Here is a 23,897-nt window from a genome sequence, read left to right as displayed (position 1 = left end):
AGATTAGTAGGTATATTAGAACACATCGGTAGCTCTAATTGCATTGACAGCTTAATTGGTAATTTAACAAAGATTAATAAGCACAATACAGCATATTGACAGCACAAATAAGAAGACAACAATGATCACAATGGTAAAGTTGTTAGGATTACGTACATAATCTCACTGATGTCAACTTCAGACCTATATCAATACTGCCAAACATGTCAAAAATATTTGAAAAACTAATCATCAAGCAGCTTTACTCTTATCTAACCAAAAAAATATACTAAGCTCTTGTCAGTATTGCTTCAGACCCAAAAAAAACACTAACAATGCACTTATTAGTATGATTAACTTGATACATGCAGCTCTTGATAAAAATGAGTTCCCTGTTGGGTTATTTGTGGACCTACGTAAGGCTTTTGACACTGTCAACCACCAAAACCGTCTTCTTAAATTACATCATTATGGAGTCAGAGGTCACTCCCTGCAATACCTTCAGTCCTACCTTACTGACAGGCTCCAGTATGTTTCTGTTAATAATTCCATTTCTCCGACACTACCTATAAACATTGGTGTTCCACAGGGCAGCATACTTGGCCCTCTCCTCTTTCTCATCTACACTAATGACCTTCCAAATGCCTCTCAACTCCTCAAACCAATCGTATTTGCTGATGACACAACTTTTATTTTCTCCAGTCCTCCCCCTCACTGTCTGGCTCGTTGTCGCCGTGAGGGGGCTTGGTGGGCAGCTGCCGGAGTGTGATGGTCCATAGGTCAGTCCTCTGCCCTTTTGCAGCCTTATGCTCCTGCTGCTGCCTTTACCAATTTTGCTAGGCCCCTTTTCCTTTTACTCGTGTTTCATTTTTCTCCCCCCCCCCCCCCTCTTCTCCAATCAAATTGTCATTTCCTGCCGACCTTTTGCCTGTTTTGATTATTCTTTCGACCTTCTTTTATTTTGACGCTCGGGTGTTTGAGGAGGCATACTCTTGCACCCGTAGAACTGTAGTACCCAACGTCTCGAGCGAGGGGACCCTTTTATTGTCAATCCTCCTTTCGTCACTGAACCTGCTCTCGACGGACTCATGGTTCTTAAGGTGGCGTTTGTGGGGCGTATACTCACGACGCATCCCTGGGGGGCCCCCGGCAAGATCGGCGATAGCTTCTTGTTGGGTGTCCTGCCTCTAATTGTGGCTCCATGGTGGGTGTGGGGGCACATTCGTGAATGAAAGTTTTTCCTCGTTTTCATGGCTGATATTGTTTCCCTTGTATTTTCTCAGGCTCGTGGGGTGGGCAACCAAGCCCCCAAGTCGGACTGTGTTGGAAGACCAGGCCCTGTAGCCCCTGCTGCATTGGGCCCTGACGACCTGACTACTCTCCTCAGCTCCCCTCCCTCCTCTGCGGTAGGGTCGAGTCCCCAGCCCCCAGTGGTGACCACCTCGTCCCCTGGCACGGCTCTGTCTCTCATTGTGACTACTGCGCCTTTTACCCCCATGAATTCTGGGGGTTCTCAACGCCGTTCCTGCCACGGCCGCACTCGCACGATCCCTTCCCGTAATACTACTTACAACGCCTTGTTTGGTCCCGCTACGTGGGCTAAATACTTTGATCTCCATCATCTGGATTCTACTCCTCCTGACGATTTCTCCCTCCATAAACACCTTGTTGATTCAGTAGATGCCTCTGTTACTTTTAACTCCACCAGTTACGGTACGCGTGTCATCGCTGCTCCTTCTCAGGATGCAGCTACTCACTTAGCCGCTTTGTCCTGCATTGGAGAGACCCCTGTTCGGGTCTCCAAGAACGCTCGGTTAAATGCCAGTGTTGGCACTGTTCTCCCGCACCATGTTGCAACTGGTGTTCGGGACCTCAACGATTGCCATGAGGATATTAAACATTACCTCGAAGCCCAAGGCCATTCTGTCCTCCAGGTGGACACGTTTACTCGACCCCCTCGTGGTCATCGCCGTCAGCCCCTTCGAGTTGTAAAAATCACCTTTGATAGTAGGACCCTTCCGCCCTCTATTACTCTTGCTGGTGCCAGATGCTCCGTTCAGGAGTACATTCCCTCTCCTAGACTATGCAATACGTGTTGGAAGTTCGGGCACTGTGTCCTCAAATGCACCAGTACTGTGTATCTGTGCCCCTTGTGTGGGGACGATAGTCATTCTAAGTCCGAGTGCACTTCTCCCCTGGCTCGCTGCCTCAATTGCGGTGAAGCCCACCCTACTTTCTCACGCTCATGTATGCACTACAAACTCGAGGAAGCCATCCTCAACTTGAAGCACCATGATCGTCTGTCTTTTCCTGAAGCGAGACGCTAAGTTCATCGTCTCGCCCGTTTCGCGGGCGTCTCCTACGCACGCGTGTTGCATTCTACCTCTCCTCGTCCTTCCCGTCTTCCTCAGTCTCACAGGACTTAAACCCGACCACACCCACCACCTCCTCCCCTATTCCTTTGCCTCCTGTCCCGGATGGTCTCCCTCCCGGTTCTCTGTCTAGGATTTCCCCCCTTTCCTACCCAGTCCGCCATATCTCCTTTGTCTTCTTCCCCATCTCCCCCCACTCATTCTTCCCGACCCTCCCCCCAGTCTCTTGACCTTCCATGCCACCTGTCTGTCCAGGCTGATATCCATCATCCTCCCAGCAATCTTCGTGTTGTTCGCTCTCGTTCCTCTTCTCTTGCTGAGACCATTGAGTCTGTCGCCGGGTACGTTGTTACTGGAACGCCTGTCTCTTTGAGTCAGAAACGTAAGCCTGGCTCCTCTCCTTCTTCCTCTCCGGCGGGTAAGAAGATTTCGCTTTCTTCCTCACCCCCTCCCTCTGACTCTGTCACTACATCCCCTCCCATTTCAGTAGTCGAACCCCCTATCTCTGATATGGAGGTTTCTTCCACCCCCGATTCCCTCTGTTGCTGCCCTTCCTGAGGTGCACTCCCTGATTTCTGCCCCCCCCCCTCCCCTCCTCCAACTGTCCTTGCCTGCCCCTCTCAGTTGGCCCCTCCTCCTCCGGACCCCGTCAGTCCGCCTCTGGCCTGTTCTCTCTCTCCCTTCCCTCTCTCCTTACTAAGTTTACCCATGCCCCCTAACACTGATTTTGCCGACCCTGCTCCTGATCCAGACCCTGATCCTGACCCTGCTCCTGATCCTGAGATCCTTTAGTAAACTGTGTTTCTCTTTCCCTTAATTTCTTTCTTGTTCTCTGTTACTGTCCTTTCTCTTTGATAATGTCTATTCTTCAGTGGAATATTCATGGATTTTATGCCAACTTCCATGAACTCCAACTTCTAATTACACAGTTTACACCACTTTGTGTTTATCTCCAGGAACCAATGCTTGGCGCTCGTCCTGGTCGCTTTTGTGGTTATTCCTTTTTTTCTCCCCCCAGCTCTTGCTGGGGCCCATAACTCTACTGCTCTCTTAATTCGTTCTGATATTCCCTTCGTTCCCCTACTTCTTCCGTCCCCTATCCATTGTTCTGCTGCCCGTGTTTTTGTGGGTAAATGGTATACAGTCTGTTCCATTTATCTCCCTCCAAATGTCCCTCTTTCCCTTCCTGATCTTAAGCACCTCCTGGACTCCTTGCCAGAGCTGGTGCTCCTTTTGGGTGATTTGAACTGTCGACATTCCCTCTGGGGTGATGTTCTGACAAACACCCAAGGCTGTCTTCTCGAACCGTTCATCCTCGCTTCATCTCTATCTCTTCTGAATTCTGGTGAGCCCACTCATGTGGACTCGAACTCGCACTCTTTCCTGTCTTGATCTTTCTCTCTGCTCGTCGTCCTTCTACTTAGATTTCACATGGCAGGTTCTTGATGACCTCCATAACAGTGATCATTTCCCCATCCTCGCTTCCTTTTTCTCTTTCCACCCTCCTCTTTCCTTCCCTAGGTGGCAGTTTGCCAAGGCTGACTGGTGCCTATTCACCCTCCACACTACTCTCTCTGACCTCTCCTCTCTGCCTCATCCTCGCACTCTCCTCCTTTTTTATGACTCTGTCTTCAACGCTGCCCTCAGCTCTATCCCTCGCTCTTCCTCCCTGGGCACATAGAAGTGTGTTCCCTGGTGGAATGCGGACTGTGCTCGGGCTGTCCGCTGTAAGCGTGCAGCCTGGAAAAAACACCGCCACCGGCAGACGGCTGATTCTTTTATTCAGTTTCTGAAGGCAAGTGCGGTGGCCCATAGGACCATCCGTACTGCTAAACGTGAGGGTTGGAAATCTTATGTTTCCACCATTATGTCTGATACTCCTCTACTGCAGATCTGGAAGAAGATCCACAAGATTGCGGGCAAGTTCGTTCCAGATGTCTCGCCTGTTCTCCACCTCCGTGGGACTCTTGTGGCGGATCCAGTGAAGGTCGCGGCTGAACTGGGTTCCCACTTTTCTTCTGTTAGCTCTGGTTCTCATCTTCCTCATTCCTTCCTTCTTCGTAAGTCTGTTCTTGAATCGTCTCCTTTAGATTTCCACACTCTTCTCCGCCTTGCCTATAACGATCCTTTCTCTCTTTCTGAACTTCGGTCTGCCCTGGCCTTCTGCGGATCTATGGCAGCGGGCTCAGGTGACGTTCATTATGAGATGCTTCGCCATCTCCCTCCGTGCACGTTTCAGTATTTACTGAATCTGTATAACCAGGTCTGGGAGTCGTCGTCTGTCCCTGAGGACTGGCTCGATGCCGTTGTACTCCCGATTCGGTACGTCCCCTAAGGACTTCCGCCCTATTGCTCTCACGAGTTGCGTTTGCAAGCTGTTTGAGCGTATGGTAAATGTCCGTCTGATGTGGTTCTTGGAACACAATCACCACCTCTCTCCTTCTCAATTTGGTTTTCGCAAGTGCCGCAGCACGACTGATGTCCTGGTGAACTTGGAGGTCTATATTCGTACTGCTTTTGCTGCAAAGACCTCCGTTGTTGCTGTCCTTTTTGACATGGAAAAGGCTTATGACACGACTTGGAGATACCATATTCTGTCCCAACTTCGTTCTTTTGGCCTTCGTGGTAATCTCCCTCTCTTCCTTCAAAGCTTTCTCTCTCGTCATACCTTTCGAGTCAGGCTTGGTGCCACTCTCTCTGCCTCTTTTCGGCAGTATGAAGGTGTGCCCCAAGGTAGTGTTCTGAGTACTACTCTTTTTCTGGTTGCCCTCAATGATATCCTTTCCTCCCTTCCTTCTGGCATCTTCTCCGCTCTTTATGTTGATGATCTTACTCTTTGCTGTCGAGGTGATGATTCACCTCTCCTTCAACGGCGGCTTCAACTTGCGATTGATGCCGTGTCATCTTGGGCCACCGATCATGGCTTCAAGTTCTCTACTACTAAGACTTGTGCCATGACTTTTACTCGGAAGCGGGTCGTTCTTCGTCCCTCTTTGTCACTTTATGGTCATCCCCTTGAGTACAGGGAGCGCTCTCTGACTAAAGCATCAATTTTTCATAATTAATTCAATCAACAAAAAACACGAATACGAAAAGAAATTTAGGAGTGGCCTAGTTTCAATGGAAGTAGTTAAAAGGTACTCGTCAGTGCTTACCAGTATCATAAGAAAAGCAAAACTTTCATATTATGAGACTAGATTCAAAGAAGCAAAAGGCAACATGAAAAGCACATGGAATACCATCTCTAACATCCTGGGAACTAAACAACACTCCCAAAACCAGATAACAGTCTCTAAGGATGGCCTTACACTGTCATCTGACTTAGAAATGGCGAATGAATTTAATAGCTTCTTTTCATCGATTGGTGCTAACCTTGCAAGTAAAATCCCACAGACTCAGACACATATCTCTCAGGCAGCTATCCAAACTCTTCTCCTCTCACCAGTCAACCCGTCAGATGTTGTGTCCATCATACACTCACTAAAAACCAAAGCTGGGAACATCAGTGAAATCCCATCCATTGTATACAAGAGCGCCTCCCATAGCTCTGCTGTTCAACAAATCCCTTGAGCGTCATACCTTCCCTGATATCCTTAAAAAAGCAAGAGTAACGCCAGTTCATAAAGGAGGTAATCCGTCAGACATAAACAACTATAGACCAATATCGAACCTATCCATACTATCAAAAATATTTGGAAAAATTATCTACAAACAGCTCTACTCCTATCTCGTAAAATTCGACATTCTTAGCCCCTGTCAGTTTGGATTCCGCTCTCAAAAGAGTACCAACGATGCAATTATTAGTCTCCTTGATATAATTTACTCAGCTCTTGACAAAAATGAGTTTCCAATTGGACTTTTCATTGACCTGAGAAAGGCCTTTGATACTGTTAATCACGATTACCTCTTAAGTAAACTCCATCATTATGGAATCCGAGGCTATGCACTGGACTATATCGAATCCTATCTTAGTGATCACGCTGCGCTCCTCACTCTAAGCTGTATATCAGCCCTTATACTATTGCCAGATGATGTAGACCGCCACCCACAGGCAGCTAAGTACATGGAGTCCTAGCATGTTATAGCAAAACCAAAGTAACCGACCAAAATCAACTCATTCCATCTCAATTAAGTTTCAAAACATTCCTCTACGGCTGTGAGTACCAGTGCCTGCTGCCGCCACCGCGCTGCCTGACGCAAGTTTCTTCACAATATATACCCCCAGTCCATTCTAACCAATCATGTCTCCTAAACATGGGGCTGTGCAGAGAAAGAAGGACAACAAACCCCTTAACAAGGCAACCATCCCGGCCAACTCAAACAATATTCGTGTTTCTCCGTCTGGAAGCTCTGGGGTCCAGGGCAGCGGTGCTGCCCTCCCCTCCACCCCTTTGAGCAAGGGAGCAGAGACATCTCAACCCTCTCCTATGGACATGCTAGCATCCCACTATAAGCAACTCAAGCGAGCTTCCGGTCCCTCACCGGAATTCTATAACTGGGCCGAGAATCAGTGGTTTAAAAAGTTGTGCCAAGTCCTCGAGTCTCAAAATGCTATCATCTTGAGTCTTCTAAATGAGAATCTAGCGATCCGCGCTAATCTCCAACAACAACAACAAGAAATAACCCTCCTCCGCGAGGAAATTAGAAACTGCAAGGCAAGCCAAGACCAACTTCAGCATGATTTAAATGATCTCCGTGAGGAAAGCAACCTTCTGAAAACTGATGAAGCCATTAAAAAACAGGAGGAAGCCCTCAACAAAATGACTGCATGTATCAGTACATTTTCAGCCCAGCGTTCTGTTTCCCAGGATGAACAAGACCAGCAAAAGCTGCTAGACTCAGTTATAGTGTCGTCCCAAGATTTACCTGTGGAACATGATGGTGAAAACTGTGTCGAAATAGCTCTGGATCTCATAAAAGACAAATTGCAGCTCATTCTAAACAAATCTGACGTTATTGCTGCCTACAGAGTAGGCAAAAAGAATCCATCAAGTCAAAACCAACGGAAAATTCGCCTGAAGCTGTCTTCCCAGTTCACGAAATCCAATCTAGTCCGGACAGCTGTAGCCCAACGGACGGGATTATACATCAACGAGTGCTTGACTAGGAACAGACAGCACCTCCTCTACCGCCTGCGTCAAATCCGTCAAAAAAACCCAGATGCGATTCATCAGTGCTTCGTTAGAGATGGACTGATAAAGGTGAGAAAAACCGCAGAGGGCAAAATGTTCACTATTACTAAAGAAGAGAACCTCAACGCTTTCCTCTCCCAATGTGGTCTGTCTCAGCTCATTATCACTCCCAGTGAATTAACTTAATTAACCCCCTGTCAACTAGTGGGGCTAGGTTTCCTAAGTCTCATTGTTTCATTTTCTGACTTAATTTTTAACTTACTCTTAACTAGTCATTTACTGAAATTTTTTAATTGAGTGCATAAATAGTTCTTCAGGTCTTATTAATTATACAGTCATAACTGAACTATTTATAGTTAATAATCATTAGCTTAAATTTGCCTATGCTTATTATTCAACTTTTCTTTGATTCCATTTATTACCTAGGTTGCCTAGCCTCGCCATGCTCCCTTACTCCATTGTACCCCTGGCTTTGCCTGTATCTCAAATTGCAAATTGTTACTTACAGTGTACCTGAGAGTACTTGTAAGCAATCTACCTCATTTTTCATTTTTGCTCAATTTGTTTTTGTATTGCTTAGTCTTGTTTATATTTTTGTTTTGTATTTCTATATCTTGTGTTTTGTATAGTCCATGTTCATATGTTTTTTCGTTAATCTCATTTATTACCTAGGTTGCCTAGCCTAGCCATACTCCCTTACTCCATTGTACCCCTGTAAGCTCCTTTTGAGTTTGCTTTGTTCTGTATTGTGTACATCTTTTTCCCTATTTTATAGCTTATTTCTACCTTGTTATTTGCCTTTCTTCCCTTGTTTTTCCTGCAATCAGCTTTTTTTATGCAGACAAGTATAGACCCTGAACTTAACCTCTTATCCACTATCTATGACAATTATCACTTTAATGATCTAAATTGCAGATATTTTGCAGCACATGATGTAAACAATGTATTAACTCATAATCACAATATCTCTGTAATCAATTTGAACGTTAGATCCCTAGGTAAACACTTCGATGATGTTAGTGCCTTGATTGAAGCTGTTGACAACAAATTCTCTTTTATTATACTTACTGAAACGTGGTTGAAAGAGGATACTACTCAGCTCTTTAACATGCCTAACTACTCAGCAATTCACAACTGTCGTCAAATTCAGAGAGGTGGTGGCACTGCTCTTTACTACCACCAAGAACTAACATGCTTAAAAGAAATTAGAACCAGAGACTGCTATGGGGAGTATATCTTCGCCAGCTTCAGAGTCAAGGGTGCCGAGTCTGTCCTGACTGTGGGCGCAGTTTATAGAATTCCTAACACTGATGTGTCCGAATTCAACTCAAACCTTAGAAATCTAATACTTGATAACAGACTGAACAAAAACCACCTAATTATCGCAGGGGACTTTAATATTGACCTCTGCGAGCCTGAACACCCCACTGCTGTTAGCTTCCTCAACTGTATGAATTCCTGCTTCCTCATACCCTTAATCACTAGACCTACTAGAATCACTGATAGCACTGCCACGACGCTCGATCACATCTGGACAAACATAACCTCTCCGCTTACTTCAGGTATAATCACCGATAGCACTACAGATCATTACCCCACATTTCTCTTAACTAACATTAGCAAACCACCTCTTGAGTCAAGAGTGATACGTTTTAGACTACACAATGAAACTGCTATAGACAATTTTATAACTGCTGCTGATAATGTCAACTGGGAGTCCGAGTTAGGTAACATAGTGGACATCAACCTTGCAGTACAATCTTTTCTTCAAAAAACTCTTAGCCTTTATAATACCCACTGTCCTATGCTTACAAAACAAGTCACAACCAAAAGGCTTAACAATCCCTGGCTTACAAAGGGAATACTTAAATCTATTAATAAAAAGCATGACCTTGAGAAGAAGTATAGGTTAGGAATTGTCTCCAAAGAATTCTCAAAGAATTACTCATTATTGCTGTCTAAGATAATTAGACGAGCCAAAACTAAATACTACGAAGATAAATTTACCCAAATAAAGAGCAACATTAAACAAACTTGGAGAACAATTTCTCAAATATTGGGATCAAAGAAGTCTTTAAATAACAAACCGACTCTCCTGTCTAATAACAATGGTCAGCTTTCTGCCTCTGATTCTGCTACTGAGTTCAATAGGTTCTTCTCTTCCATTGGTTCATCCCTTGCAAATGATATTCCATCTTCCAGTACAGACATTAATGACTATCTTTCAGGTAACTATCCACAGTCTCTGTACCTAAAGCCTATTAATTCCACTGACGTCAATGAGATAATCCTTTCCCTTAAAACCAAGTCTGGTGCCCTTGAGGAGATACCAACTTTAATTTACAAAAAAGCCTCCAGACCTTTAGCCCCTGCTATTGCTTTGCTCTTCAACAAGTCACTTGAACTCCAAACCTTCCCAGATATTCTAAAAAAAGCGAGAGTAACGCCTGTCCACAAATGTGGTAATCTCACAGATGTTAACAACTACAGACCTATATCTATCCTGCCAAACTTGTCAAAAATTTTTGAAAAACTAATCTATAAGCAGCTTTACTCATATCTAGCCAAACTCAATATACTTAGCCCTTGCCAATATGGCTTCAGACCCAAAAAAGCACTAACGATGCACTTATTAGTATGCTTAACTCGATTCATACAGCTCTTGATAAAAATGAGTTCTCTGTTGGGTTGTTTGTGGACCTGCGTAAAGCTTTTGACACTGTCAACCACCAAAACCTTCTTCTTAAATTACATCATTATGGAGTCAGAGGACACTCCCTACAATACCTCAAATCCTACCTTACTGACAGGCTCCAATATGTTTCTGTGAATAACACAATTTCTCCCACCCTACCCATCAACATTGGTGTTCCCCAGGGCAGCATACTTGGCCCTCTCCTCTTTCTCATCTACATTAATGACCTTCCAAATGCCTCCCAACACCTCAAACCAATTCTATTTGCTGACGACACAACCTTCATTTACTCCAGTCCTGATCCCCTTGCTCTAAATGCCACAGTAAATACTGAGCTAAATAAAGTCCATCTGTGGCTAACTGCCAACAAACTCACCCTTAACATTGACAAAACCTTTTATATTCTGTTTGGCAATAAATCCTTTAATCAAATAAATCTCAAAATAAACAATACCCAAATTTGTAACAAATTAGATGGCAAATTCCTTGGCATCCTCATTGACCACAAGCTTAATTTCCAGGGACACATTCTAAACATATCAAAAAAAGTTTCAAAAACTAACTGTGGGCATTCTTTCTAAGATCAGATATTATGTACCACGCCCTGCCCTGGTGACTCTCTATTACTCCCTTATCTATCCATATCTCAACTATGGTATTTGTGCTTGGGGCTCTACTACCCAAAATCACTTACGTCCTCTAATTACTCAACACAAAGCTGCTATTAGGACAATATCCAATTCTGGCCCCAGACATCACTCGGTACCCCTACTTAAATCTCTGAATATGTTAGACATTAAGTCACTGCACATTCTCTCCTGTGTATTATACATATATAAAACGCTAAACTATAATGCCAATCCTGATCTCAAAAGCTTCATAGAAGGTTGTATCAGAACCCATGAGCATCACACCAGAAATAAATACAGTTTTGATATTCCTAGAGTACGACTTAATCAAACTAGAAATGCTCTACAAATCAAGGGGCCCAGAATGTGGAATGACCTTCCCAACCATGTTAAAGACTGTACCTCTCTCAACCAGTTTAAGTTAAAAGCGAAGCTATACCTAATAAATTCCCTGTAACCTACCTTACCCTTCTATTGTCAACCAATGTCTGTTTTTTTCTTTAAAGAGCGCTGTTTGTCGACATAATTGTATTTGTGCTGCTTTTTCATTTCTTGTTTTCATTCTACTCATTATGTTCAATTAGTATTAAGCTTGTCACTTAAGTTTATCATGCCCGAAACGCTTTGCGTAATAGTGGCTTTAGGCATTGTATGTACTAGCTATACCTATAAGTTAAACAATCCTTGTAAATATTTATTGTATGTATGTACCTTACCTAAATAAAATTGTATTGTATTGTAAAATTGTATTGTAAAATTGTATTGTATTGTATTGTATTGTATTGTATTGTATTGTATTAGTGATAGACACCAATGTGTAGCCATCAATAATATAATCTCTCCCATTCTACCAATAACTGTTGGAGTGCCACAGGGCAGCATCTTGGGACCTCTTCTTTTTCTTATATACATTAATGATCTGCCTAATGTCTCTTAACATTCTGAAACCTACTTTGTTTGCTGATGATACTACCCTCATCTACTCCAACCCCAACCCACATACACTAAATGGTGTTGATAATGAATTAAAAAAAGTCCACTTATGGATGTCAACCAACAAACTAACACTTAACATAGAAAAGACCTACTACATCCTATTTGGAAGCAAATCTACAAATGCAATTCAGCTTCAGATTGACAATGTAAACATTAGCAATAAAAATGATGGAAAGTTTCTTGGCATATTCCTAGACAAGAGACTCAACTTCAGTACCCACATACAACACATAACTAAGAAAGTCTCTAAAACAGTTGGTATACTCTCCAAAATCAGATATTATATTCCTAACTCTGCTCTCATCTCTCTATATTATGCACTAATCTATCCCTATCTCAACTATGGTATCTGTGCATGGGGTTCAACCACTGCAAACCATCTCAAGTCCATCATCATCCAGCAAAAATCTGCTATCAGAATAATATCAAATTCTGCTTTCAGACAACACACAGCCCCCCTTGTTTAACTCCCTAAACATGCTAAACATAATCTCACTCCACAAATTCTCTTGTGTCAACTACATTTACAAAACCCTGTTCTTAAATGCAAATCCTTGTCTGAAACTCTTCTTGGACAGATGTAATAGGACCCATTATCACCACACCAGAAATAAATATCTCTTTGATATCCCCAGAGTTAAACTTAATCTGTGTAAACACTCTATGCAAATAAAGGGACCCAGTTTGTGGAACTCACTCCCTACTGAATTGAAAAGCTGTCCAACTTTTACATCATTCAAAATCAATACCAAAAAGTACCTAATTTCATCTTCATAGTTTTTCACTTTTTGCCTTAAAATTGCACTGTATCAATTGCTACCCAATCTCCCAACCTTCATGTTCCCAATTTGAACATCTTTACCATTGTGATCATTGCTGTTTTCTTATATGTGCTGCCAATCTGTTGTATGGTGTTTATAAATCTTATTTATCTGTATCTTTTGCTACCCAGTCTCCCAATCTTTATGTACCCAATCTGAACATCTTTACCATTGTGATCATTGCTGTCTTATATGTGCTGTCAATCTGCTGTTTGGTGTCTATTAACCTTGTTTAAATTACTAATCAAGCTGTCAATGTAATCAATCAGAGCTTTAATATAACAATGTGCTTTAATATACCTACTTATCTCTCTCATCTCATTTTTCTCTTGTAATGTATCTTTATCATTTATCAATTCTGATTGAAATTACCTACTTAAAATTATCTGCTAGATTAAGGACCTGCCCGAAACGCTGTGCGTACTAGTGGCTTTACAAGAATGTAAATACTGTACTATCCAATGTATTCTCACAAACCCAATGTACCTTCTTGTATATATATATAAATAAATAAAATAAATAAATAAATAAATTTGGCTTAAGGCATTTTACTTTGCTTCTTGTCGAAGCAAGGCTTGTTCTTTAATCAGCTTCTTGGGTGGGAAAGGGGGGACAATAATTTGGAAAGGAGTGATCTCCCATGGGGAAGGAAAGTGTTGTTCTTGTCTCTCTTGGTAAGGGTGATGAAAGTTATACATTCTGAGCACATTGGCAGTTACGGCAATCCATTTAGAGGGATGCTGATCTTCAAGGAAGAAGGCTTTGAGGGCTTCTGTGCAGGGGTTAGGGGTGGGTTAGCCTAAGCATCTTGATACCAATTAAAGCATTAATTTCAGTGATACGATCACTTACACATGAAATATTCAGTTCCTTCCTCATGTTTAGTAATTCAGTTGTACGGGGGCATCCGAGGATTATCCTCATGGCTTCGTTTTGCATCTTTTCCAGCCCTCCAAGCATTCTCTCAGTCACTAGGGCAAGCATGGGTGCAACATAATCAATCAGAGATCTAATATATGAGAGATATATCATTTTGACAATTCTCACATTTGCACCATAGCTTAGATGGTAGCCTGCCACAGCCTTGAGAGCACGGAGCCTCTCTCTACATTGGCGACCCAGTCTGGCTACAACGTTGCGGTACAGTGGAACTTCACGACCAAGGTATTTGTATCTGGTTACATAGTCGAGCAGAGAGCCATCATGCAACTGCATTTTGCGAACGGCCCCACCTCGTCTGGGTGGACGTCGGTTCAGGATATTTGTTTTCTCTACTGAGATGACCAAGCCTAGTTCCTGACATGTGTGCAATACAGAGTTCAGAACATTTTGGGTGTTGGTATACCCATCATCACCCAGCAAAAACCTACTATCAGAATAATAACAAACTCTGCTTTCAGACAACACTCAGCTCCCCTGTTTAAATCCCTTAACTTGCTAAATATTAACTCCACATATTCTCTTGTGTCAACTACATTTACAAAACCCTGTTCTTATATGCAAACCATGCTCTGAAACTCTCCCTGGACAGATGTAATAGGACCCTTTATCACCACACCTGAAATAAATATATCTTTGATATCCCCAGGGTCAAACTTAATCTGTGTAAACAGTCTATGCAAATTAAGGGACCTAGTCTACGGAACTCACTCCCTAGTGAATTGAAAAGCTGTCAAACTTTTGCCTCTTTAAAAACAAAACCAAAAAGTACCTAATTTCATCTTCGTAGTTTCAACAAAGAGCATTCAGAGAAGACCTTGTGGATTCTCACTGAACACTTTAATCTTTTCTTCTCCTACCACCCCCATTATTTTTTTGTGTGTTTTTTTTTATTGCAATGCTACAGTTTACAGAGAACACACACATATAAATAACATATAAATAAATTTTGTTTTTGTTGTTTGTAAATATATAAATGCTATAAACTCGCACTGTATCTAGTGCTATCCAATCCCCAACATATGTACCTAAGCCATACAACCTCACCCTTGTAATCATTGCTATCACCTTATATCATTATTGTTATATTAGTTTAGTTTAGTTCATTTATTATGCACCCCATACCCATCTTGTGGGCGGTAGTGGAAAGAGTTACAGAGGCACATAATGGGCTCAGGGACTGAACCCCACAATTCATTTAGCTAAGCAAGTTACAATCTTGATGAGCTAGTTACAAAATTCAATATAAGTTGTCACATCAACAATGGGTTCGAGATCGACCTCAAGTACAGGTTCTAAATTAAGCAACTGACATATGTGGAGAGCTAGTGTCAAAATTTATATGTTTGTCCTGCACACCGCCCCTCATCTAGTGGGCAGCGGTGGATAGGTTACAATCACTTAGTTACTACCTACAGTTAGCAAACTGGGGATATTTGGCTAAAATTTCTGGTAGCAGATCATTTTGAATGAAATATTGACACATCGCTGGAACATTGGTTATAGAATTGTCTCTAAATTCATGTATCTTTTCGCACTCCATCACATAGTGACGGAGGGTGTGCGAATAATTTTGTTGGCACAGTTTACATTTGGTCAGATCTACATCAGCAGATAATGAGAATTCCCAGAGATACTTGTAACCGAGTCTAAGCCAAGCAGTAGTAACATCTAGAAGTCTGCTGATTTGATTGGATGATCCATAGATGTGTGGCTCCTCTTGCATGATAGTATGATGATAGATGGAATTACTGGTGTCAATTTCACTTTGCCTCAGATCTACAAGATCGTGTTGAAGTTCTCGGTGTGCTGCTGCTCTCAGATTGCTCATTGACAATCCAAGGTTACACTCAACGGCTCCTTTAAGGCAGATTCTTTGGCTAATTTATCAGCTCTATCATGCATTCGGAGGCCAACATGAGATGGAGACCACATGAAATGGACTCTGTTACCATCCTTAATAATTTTGTTGTATTTGTGTCTAGCTTCGGACACGAGCACGTTACAGTTATGTCTTAAAGAGTTGAGAGCATTTAAGGATGATAAGGAGTCACTTACAATTAATGTATCAAGTTTGGAGACTTGTACACATTTCAGTGCAAGGATCAAGGCAAATAATTCGGTCTGAAGGGTAGAGGCCCAATTGTTTATACGGACTCCCCACTCAAAGTTCAAGCCATCGCCCATTGTCAGGACAACTGCACTTCCAGCTGCACCCGTGGTACGGTGTAGGGAACCATCAGTGTATATGATTTGAGAGAGAGAATGCTCTGTGGACAGAGCATCAATATGGCTTAAGGCAAGCTTTGCCTCAAGACGAAGCTTGGGCTGATCTCTAATTTGCATCTTGGGTGGAAAGGGAGGGATTAAAACTGGAAAGGGTGTAACCTCCCACGGTGCAGGAAAGTGCCGTTGTTGTTTCTCTTTGTACAAATCATGAACCTGATACATTCTGAGTTGAGTTCCAGTTTTTGTTATCCATTTGGAACAATGCTGATCTTCAATAAAGAAATTCTGGATTATATTAAAAGCATATTTTCTGCATTATAATCCTCAAATTATGCTGCAATGCACCTGTTGATAACCCTCAAATTTTACTTTGATGTACCTACTGAACTTTGTTGAATTTTCTTACAATGTACCTGTTAAACATTTTTTCAGTTTTACTAGAAATTGCCTACTTAAAATTATCTGTTAGACTACTATTTATAAGGACCTGCCCGAAAGTTATGCATGTTAGTGGCCTTACAAGAATGTTAAAAACATCAATGCTATGTACGCTCATAAACCCAATGAACCTTCTTGTTTATAAATAAATAAATAAATAAATAATAAATAAATAAATAAACAAATAACGTAGGTTCCAAAATCCGCGGGCGAATCGCCTTGCTTACGATATTATTTGTATCCCATCCACCAGGAGAGATCTGATTCCTTCAAAAAGTATATAATCGTATGGTATTATGTATAAAGAAAGAATTTCAAATATATTCGTTAATTGGAAAAGATGATGAAAATATAGATGGTAACTGTAGAAAAGCAGTTATAAACAAAACATAAGAAATATGAAAAATAAGATAAGGAACCAGAAAAAAAACATTGGAACGCTTGTACAAGCGTTGGGCACCATTTTGTGAGGAGCAGCAGTTCTTGCCATCTGTTACGTCGTGTCCATTGATGTGCCGCATCTTTCTACATTACCACTCGTGCAGTCATCGGGAGGAAAACCTTTATGCAAACTGCACGTATTGCCAAGAAAGAAGAAGAGTTCTTGCATTCGTGTACAGCCACTAGCACGCATAGCGTTTCGGGCAAGTCCTTAATCCTATATTCCCGGGAATACGACCCGCCAAATCGTTTAACAATCAGATACCCATTTTATTGTTTGGTAAACGGAGGCTACAGGAAAGGATTGACGCCCAGTAAATCCTCCCCAGCCAGAATAAGAACCCAGGACACACCCCACGCGAAAAGCCAGACGAGTGTGTAACCACTTCACCACAGCAACTGCAAAAAAGGAGCATAAACCTTTACATAAACTGCACCTATCATAAAGAAGATGAAGACTTACCAGTGTACACAGTGTGAGAAGGTATTCACTCATCGTGGAAATATGAGGAAGCACTTGTTAGTGCATTCAGGTGAGAAACCACATGAGTGTCTCGAGTGTGGGAAGAAATTCAGTCGTCTTGAAAATGTGAAGAAGCACATGTTAGTGCATTCAGGTCATAAACCTCATGAGTGTCCAGAGTGTGGGAAGAGATTCAGTCTTCTTGAAAATGTGAAGAAGCACATGTTAGTGCATTCAGGTCACAAACCCCATGAGTGTCCAGAGTGTGGGAAGAGATTCAGTCAGCGTGTAATGATGAAGACTCACATGTTAGTGCATTCAGGTCACAAACCCCATGAGTGTCCAGAGTGTGGGAAAAGATTCACTCAGCTTGGAAGTAGAGAGAGACACAGGATGTTGCATACAGATAAAAGATCTTTTGAATGTGCTGAGTGTGGCAAACAATTTAAAGAACGTAGAAGTATAATACGTCACATGTTGGTGCATTCAGGTGTAAAACCTCACGAGTGTCCAGAGTGTGAGAAGAGATTCAGTCAGCTTGAATCTCTGAAGAAACACAGGCTGGTGCATACGGGAGAAAAACCTTTTGAATGTGCTGAGTGTGGCAAAAAATTTAGAGACCGTGGAACTATTATCCATCACATGTTAGCGCATTCAGGTGTCAAACCTCATGAGTGTCCAGACTGTGGAAAGAGATTCGGTTATCTTAGAAATATGAAGAAGCACAAGATGATACATTCATTTAATCACCCTAAGGCCGGCCACACATGTGCAGTTTTAACTGACAGTTATGACTGTTCAGTTATAACTGTCACAGTTCAAACTGACGTCAGTTAAAAATGAAATGCACACACACACACACAGTTCAATCCCTCAGTTTTACCATGGATTCCGAGGAGTACGATCTTGCCGCTCTTGGTGTATTCTTTGTAATGCTACAAGCAAATAGAAAAAAGAAAACTAAGAAGCGTAAGCAGTGGTGCAAAAAGTGGTTACTAAGGCGAAATCAATGTTCTGATATTAAATTGTTAAAGGAATTAAGTGAAGAACCAATTGATTTTCTCAATTATTTGCGCATGACTGAAGTTCCTCCAACTTCTTTACTAATTTGCTATAGGCAACATCTTTCTTTGTTCGGTCATGATACTCTTAACTTTTAACTTGCCACAGGCAAGGTTCAGATCGATAGTTCAATGAATTCAACAATCACTTGGTTTTGTTTACGTGCCAACTCAAACTGCACTCACCGCTACCACCGGTAGAAATGAGAAGTTGAGAACTGTACAGTTACGAATCCCCACACACGCTCAGTTCAATTACTCCTTTCAGTTAAAAATATGGAACATTGCATTTGTCGCAGTTTAACTGTACAGTTCTGTTGAACTGACGAAAGGAGCAACTGAGATACCCAGACATGTGCAGTTTTAACTGACAGTTTTAACTGAACAGTTATAACTGTCAGTTAAAACTGCACGTGTGTGGCCGGCCTAACACTTTTGAGTGTGGGAGATGATTAAGAGAATGTTGAAGTGTAATGATACGCACATATTAGTACATTAACTTAACTTTAAGGTAATATACGGTTTGGAAATTTAGCTTCATCATGAAATACTGCGCTATCACCATGTCAGTTGGATGTCCTTCAGAGGTAATTGCGTAAATTTTGTTTTAAGAAATATGAATCACCATAACTGGTAAAGATCTAAAGGTATTTTATTATTTTGTTTAATGAAAGTGAGGTGCTCCTCATAGACCAAGCAAGAACTTAAGAAAAACTCAAAATTGCTCATAAATAAATATTTCTCTCATTTTCAAAGATAAAAACAGTTGTAAATATTTTTTCTTCATATTTATTTAAATAATAATGTGGTTTCTATTTTGGTTCTCTTTAGAAATTAATTTTAAAAGTAATGTATATTATCTCAACCTTTGTTTTGCACATTTTTGTTATTATTTAGCACTGGGTCTGGCAAAGAGTATAGTTTGAGATGTACTCAAGATGCAATCTTCTCTTGGTAGGAGAAATGTATATAAATCAAAATTAGCTCATCACATTCCTATGCAAACAGATATCCAATTTTTTTATTTTTGTTTAAGCCTATTTATGAATTTTACTTCTCTTGATTAGAAATATATATCACATAAGAGTTTATAGTAGACAGACTGGCATTGATAAGTTGGAAACCCTTGCCTAACTTTATCATTCATTCTATAATTGTCTACTAATTACATCAGCCTGCCCACTATATTAGCCTTACTGGCAGTTATATTAGCATGACTTAATTAATTATATTACTCACTGAGAATCACATTAGCATTTTCTGTCAATTATATAAAACAAAGAGATTTATTTCTGGTCTGGTGCTTATGGGTTCTGTTACATCTATCAAGTGTGAGGAATTCTGACTCATGGATTTTTATTATTTATTGTAATTAATAATTAATTGATTAATTAAATGAATTCTAATTTATAATGTATAATTTTATTTCTGTCTTACGATAGCTTAGAGGACTGTATTAATTAAGTGGACTGTTTGAATATAAATTCTCCCACAAGTCATATCCCTACACAAATTTGAGAGTTATTAATTGTAGCCTATCAATCAAGATTTATCGATTGACAGGAAAATTTATACTAATTAGTTGGTTAATCTACTGGAGTTAGTTGTAGTACTGAATCGCCTTATCTGATATGAAGGCTTCAGTTTGGGTACTAGTGTGGGACATGTGGGCAAACAGCAGATATGAACCTTGTGGCTATGGTGTTGCAACAGGTGAGGACGAATCGACAAGTAGATGTCGCCAATTTCCTCAGGTTGCCACAGAAGATCTGCCGGAATGTTACAATATAGCTACTGCAAATAACTTCCTAATCACTGATATGGCACATAAATTATTATTGGTTATTATCAGAGAGGCTTACCCTGTTTTGGGGGTTTGCCTGCCTCATCACCGGTTGTCTATTATAATATTAAAAGCTCTGTAATAATATTTTAATGTTTTACACAACCGGAAATGCGGTACAGTACTCCTGTTATTTTGAGGTAGCGGCAGCAGAAGAACATAAATTTAAATTTAAATTTTGCCCCAAGGGGCGAGTTTATTGGGCAGCGCCACTCATCTTGTGAGTGAACATACCGCCATAGCAGAATGTACAACACTCCCCAATAGGAAGAAAACCCGCTGGGTTGTTCAACCTGTCACTTGTACCCAGACACAGCTGGGACTTGCTTAACTGTCTCAAGTGAACAGCTCCTCAAACAAGAAGATTAACATTTATCAACCCTTAAAAGCTTACGTTATCTTGCGGGTGCAAAATGGGGAAATCATTTAAGAACAGTATCAATATTTGACAAATAGTGTTTTCCTAACTCAAACAATGTGGGGTTTATTATTCTACAGTTATTCCTAATGTCTCTCAGGTGTTCACATTCACGTAGATAGTGGTCAAGGCGGTGTCCATCACTCACCACAGATTCTGCAACTTCGCTGATCAACTGTTGTTTCCATTCCAAATCTCCATGGATATTTGTATCCAAGACGGATTCTCGCTATTACTGATTCTCTCCCTCGTCGTCCTCCTCTTCGGCCATACTGATTGGGATTGCCAGCTGCAACCATGTTGTACCATCGTACAGATTCACTGGTTTGTGCTTCTATCCTCCTTTCCTCAGTTACCTTGTCACGGTGATGTTGCCTGATAATACCTCTAATTTGTAGTTGAGTCTTGGGTATGAAGTATTCAATATGGTCTCCTTCAGCGCCTTCAGCAGCCAGCACATCTGCTCGTTCATTTCCACATATTCCAACATGGGAGGGGATCCACAGAAACTTGATGACTCTTCCCTGATTGGTAAGTACTCTCACAGCTCTCTTGATTTCAGCGACTATTGCAAGATTTTCTGCCTGATTTTTACTTAGGCTTTGCAGTGCTGCTTTTGAATCGGTGCAAATCACTGCACTATTAGTGTTCCGTTCAAGAAACCTTAACGCCATAACAATGGCAATTAATCCCTCACAAGAGATTTGCTCGTTATACAATGGCGTGCCCCTCCTCCCTGCTCGCTCTAGTGACGCCACTAGGAATAGTTAAATTTTCTGTTCATTTATGGACGAAGGTAGGGAGGTGTTATTATTTATTGATTATACTATTTAATTCAGTCACAGAGAACAATTTTTTATTGTTTATAATGCTGGACTAGAAGTTTTAAGTAATTGATTTATGTTGAATGTAGATATTTTAATGGCATGGCAATAATATCCCATGTTTAAGGGAAATTTCCACTGTAATCACGTTTTCTTTGAACACGTTATTAAATTAATTAGTGTTTGTATTGATTAATGGATTAGTACAAGAACAGCAGTGCAATTAGTTGCATACAGCATTGTATTAAAGAATAAGTATATGGGGTCGGTTTTTCCCGACAACAAGGAAAAGTATTCAGATCAGTATTATAATTTAAGGAATAATGTTTTGAATATGTAAAGAACACTGTGTGGAGTGGGTAATGTTTAGCATGTTTTGGGATTTAAACAGAGGGCTGTGTGTTTTCTAAAGACAGTTTGTTATAGTTTTGATAGAAGATTTTTGTTGGGTGATATTTGCTTGATGTAATTTGCAGTGGTTGACATGCACAGCTACACATATAATAGGAATAGATTAGGGAGTGGTATATTGACTGGAGAGCAGAATGGTAACATAATATCTGATTTTTAAGAGTATACCAACAGTTTTTTAAGACTGCCTCCCCTCCCTTTCCGGCCCATTGTCATCGTGAAGGGGCTTGGTGGGCGGCTACTGGAGTGTGATGCTCCATGGGTCAGTCCTCTGTCCTTTTGAAGCTTTATGCTCCTGCTGCCGTTTTCACCAATTTTCCCGGATGTTTTTCCTTTTCCTTATGTTTAATTCCCCCCCCCTCCCCCTCTTCTCTTTTCTAATTTTCATTTCCCGCAGACCTTTTTGCCAGTCTTGATTATTCTTTCGGACATCTGTTTTGACGCCCGGGTGTTTGCGGAGACACACACTCTCACCCGTAGAACTGTGGTACCCAACGTTGTGAGCAAGGGGGCGCTTTTATTGTCAATCCTCCTTTCGTTGCAGAACCCAATCTCAACGGACTGACTTTTCTCGAGGTGGCAATTGTGGGGCAGTATTCTCACGATGCGCCCCTGGAGGGGACCCCAGCCTGTCTCTTGTTGGGTGTCCTATTCTCTAATTGTGGCTCTATGGTGGGCTGTGGGGGTTCATTCGTGAGTGAGAGTATTACCTCTCATTTTTATGTCGCTGAATACTGTTCCTTTAATGACTTCTCAGGCTCGTGGGGTGGGCGACCAAGCCCACAAGTCGGACTGTGTTGGAAGACTGGGCTCTGTAGTCCCTGCTACATTGGGCCCAGACCTAGCTCCTCCTTTGGCCCTCCTCTGTGGTAGGGTCGAGCCTCAAGCCCCCAGTGGTAACTACCTCGTCCCCTGGCACGGATCAGTCTCTCATTGTGACTACTGTGCCCTTTAACCCCCTTCTCTCTGGGGGTTCTCAACACTGTCCCCGCCACGGCTGCACTCACTCGAACCCTTCCCAAACTAATACGTACCATGCCTTATTTGGTCCTGCTTCGTGGGCTAAATACTTTGATCTCCACTATCTGTATTCTACACCTGATAAACACCTTGCTCGATAAACACCTTTTTGATTCGGTAGATGCCTCTTGTTACTTTTAACCCCACCTGCTTCGGTACACGTGTCGTCGCTGCTCATTCTCAGGATGCAGCTACCAACTTAGCCGCATTGTCCTGCATTGGGGAGACCCCTGTTCAGGTCTCTTAAAAACGTTCGGTTAAATGCCAGTGTTGGCACTGTTCTCCTCCCGCACCATGTTGCAACTGGTACTATGGACCTAGAAAACTGCCACGAGGATATTAAACATATCCCTAAAGCCCAAGGCCATCCTGTCCTCCAGGTGGACACGTTCATTCGACCCCCTTGTGGTCGTCGCCATCAGTCTCTTCGAGTTGTGAAAATCACCTTCCATAGTAGGACCCTTCCGTCTTCTAATATTCTTGGCGGTGCCAGGTGCTCCTCGCGTTGAGGAGTACATACCCTCTTCTAGACTTTGTAATAAGTTCTGGAAGTTTGGGCACTGTGCCCTCAAATGCTCAAGTCTTGTCTCTCAATGTCCCATGTGTAGGGTGGTGGCCACTCAAAGACAGAGTGCTCTTCACCCCAGGCTCGCTGCCTCAATTGCGGTGAGGCCCACCCTACCTTCACATGTATGCACTACGAGCTTAAGGAAGCCGTCCTCAACTTGAAAACACCGGGATCGTTTGACTTTTCCTGACGCGAGACGCCAAGTCCGCCGTCTCCACCTTTTCACTGGCGTATCTTATGCTCACATGTTGTGTTCTACCTTTCCTCGTCCTTCCCACCTTCCTCAGTCACACAGCCGTTTCCAGGCCTTGGACCTAAACACACCCACTGCCTCCTCCCCTCTTTCTCTACGTTCTGTCCCGACGGGTCTCCTGGTTCTCCATCTGGAGTTTCCCCCTGCTCCTACCTAGTCTGCTATATCTCTTGTCTTCTTTCCCATCTTCCCCTGTTCCTTCTTTCCCCCACTTCCCCTCCCCCCAGTCTCTTGGCATTCCACGCTGCCTGTTTGTCCAGGTTGTTGTCCAGGTTGTTGTCCATCATCCTCCCAGCAATCTTCATGTTGTTCACTCCTATTCTTCTTCTGTTGAGACCATTGAGTCTGTCGCTCCGTACATTGTT

General features: G+C 42.0%; 1 protein-coding gene across 1 annotated transcript; it reads left to right on the top strand.

Annotated features, from left to right (window-relative positions):
- The first annotated feature begins 17,122 nt into the window (after positions 1-17,122).
- On the top strand, positions 17,123-17,971 carry LOC123766343 (zinc finger protein 211-like). The gene has a single exon (XM_045755413.2). The coding sequence runs from the start codon at positions 17,123-17,125 to the stop codon at positions 17,969-17,971; it is 849 nt and encodes a 282-aa protein (XP_045611369.2).
- Positions 17,972-23,897: the final 5,926 nt, after the last annotated feature.

Source organism: Procambarus clarkii, chromosome 5 (genome assembly GCF_040958095.1).
Source record: "Procambarus clarkii isolate CNS0578487 chromosome 5, FALCON_Pclarkii_2.0, whole genome shotgun sequence".
Taxonomy (NCBI): domain Eukaryota; kingdom Metazoa; phylum Arthropoda; class Malacostraca; order Decapoda; family Cambaridae; genus Procambarus; species Procambarus clarkii.
Note: the sequence above shows the minus strand (reverse complement) of the source record. Positions and strands in the feature narration are given on the sequence as shown.

Coding starts and splice junctions, on each gene's coding strand:
- LOC123766343 (XM_045755413.2), top strand. CDS start 17,123: ATGAAGACTTACCAGTGTACACAGTGTGAGAAGGTATTCACTCATCGT.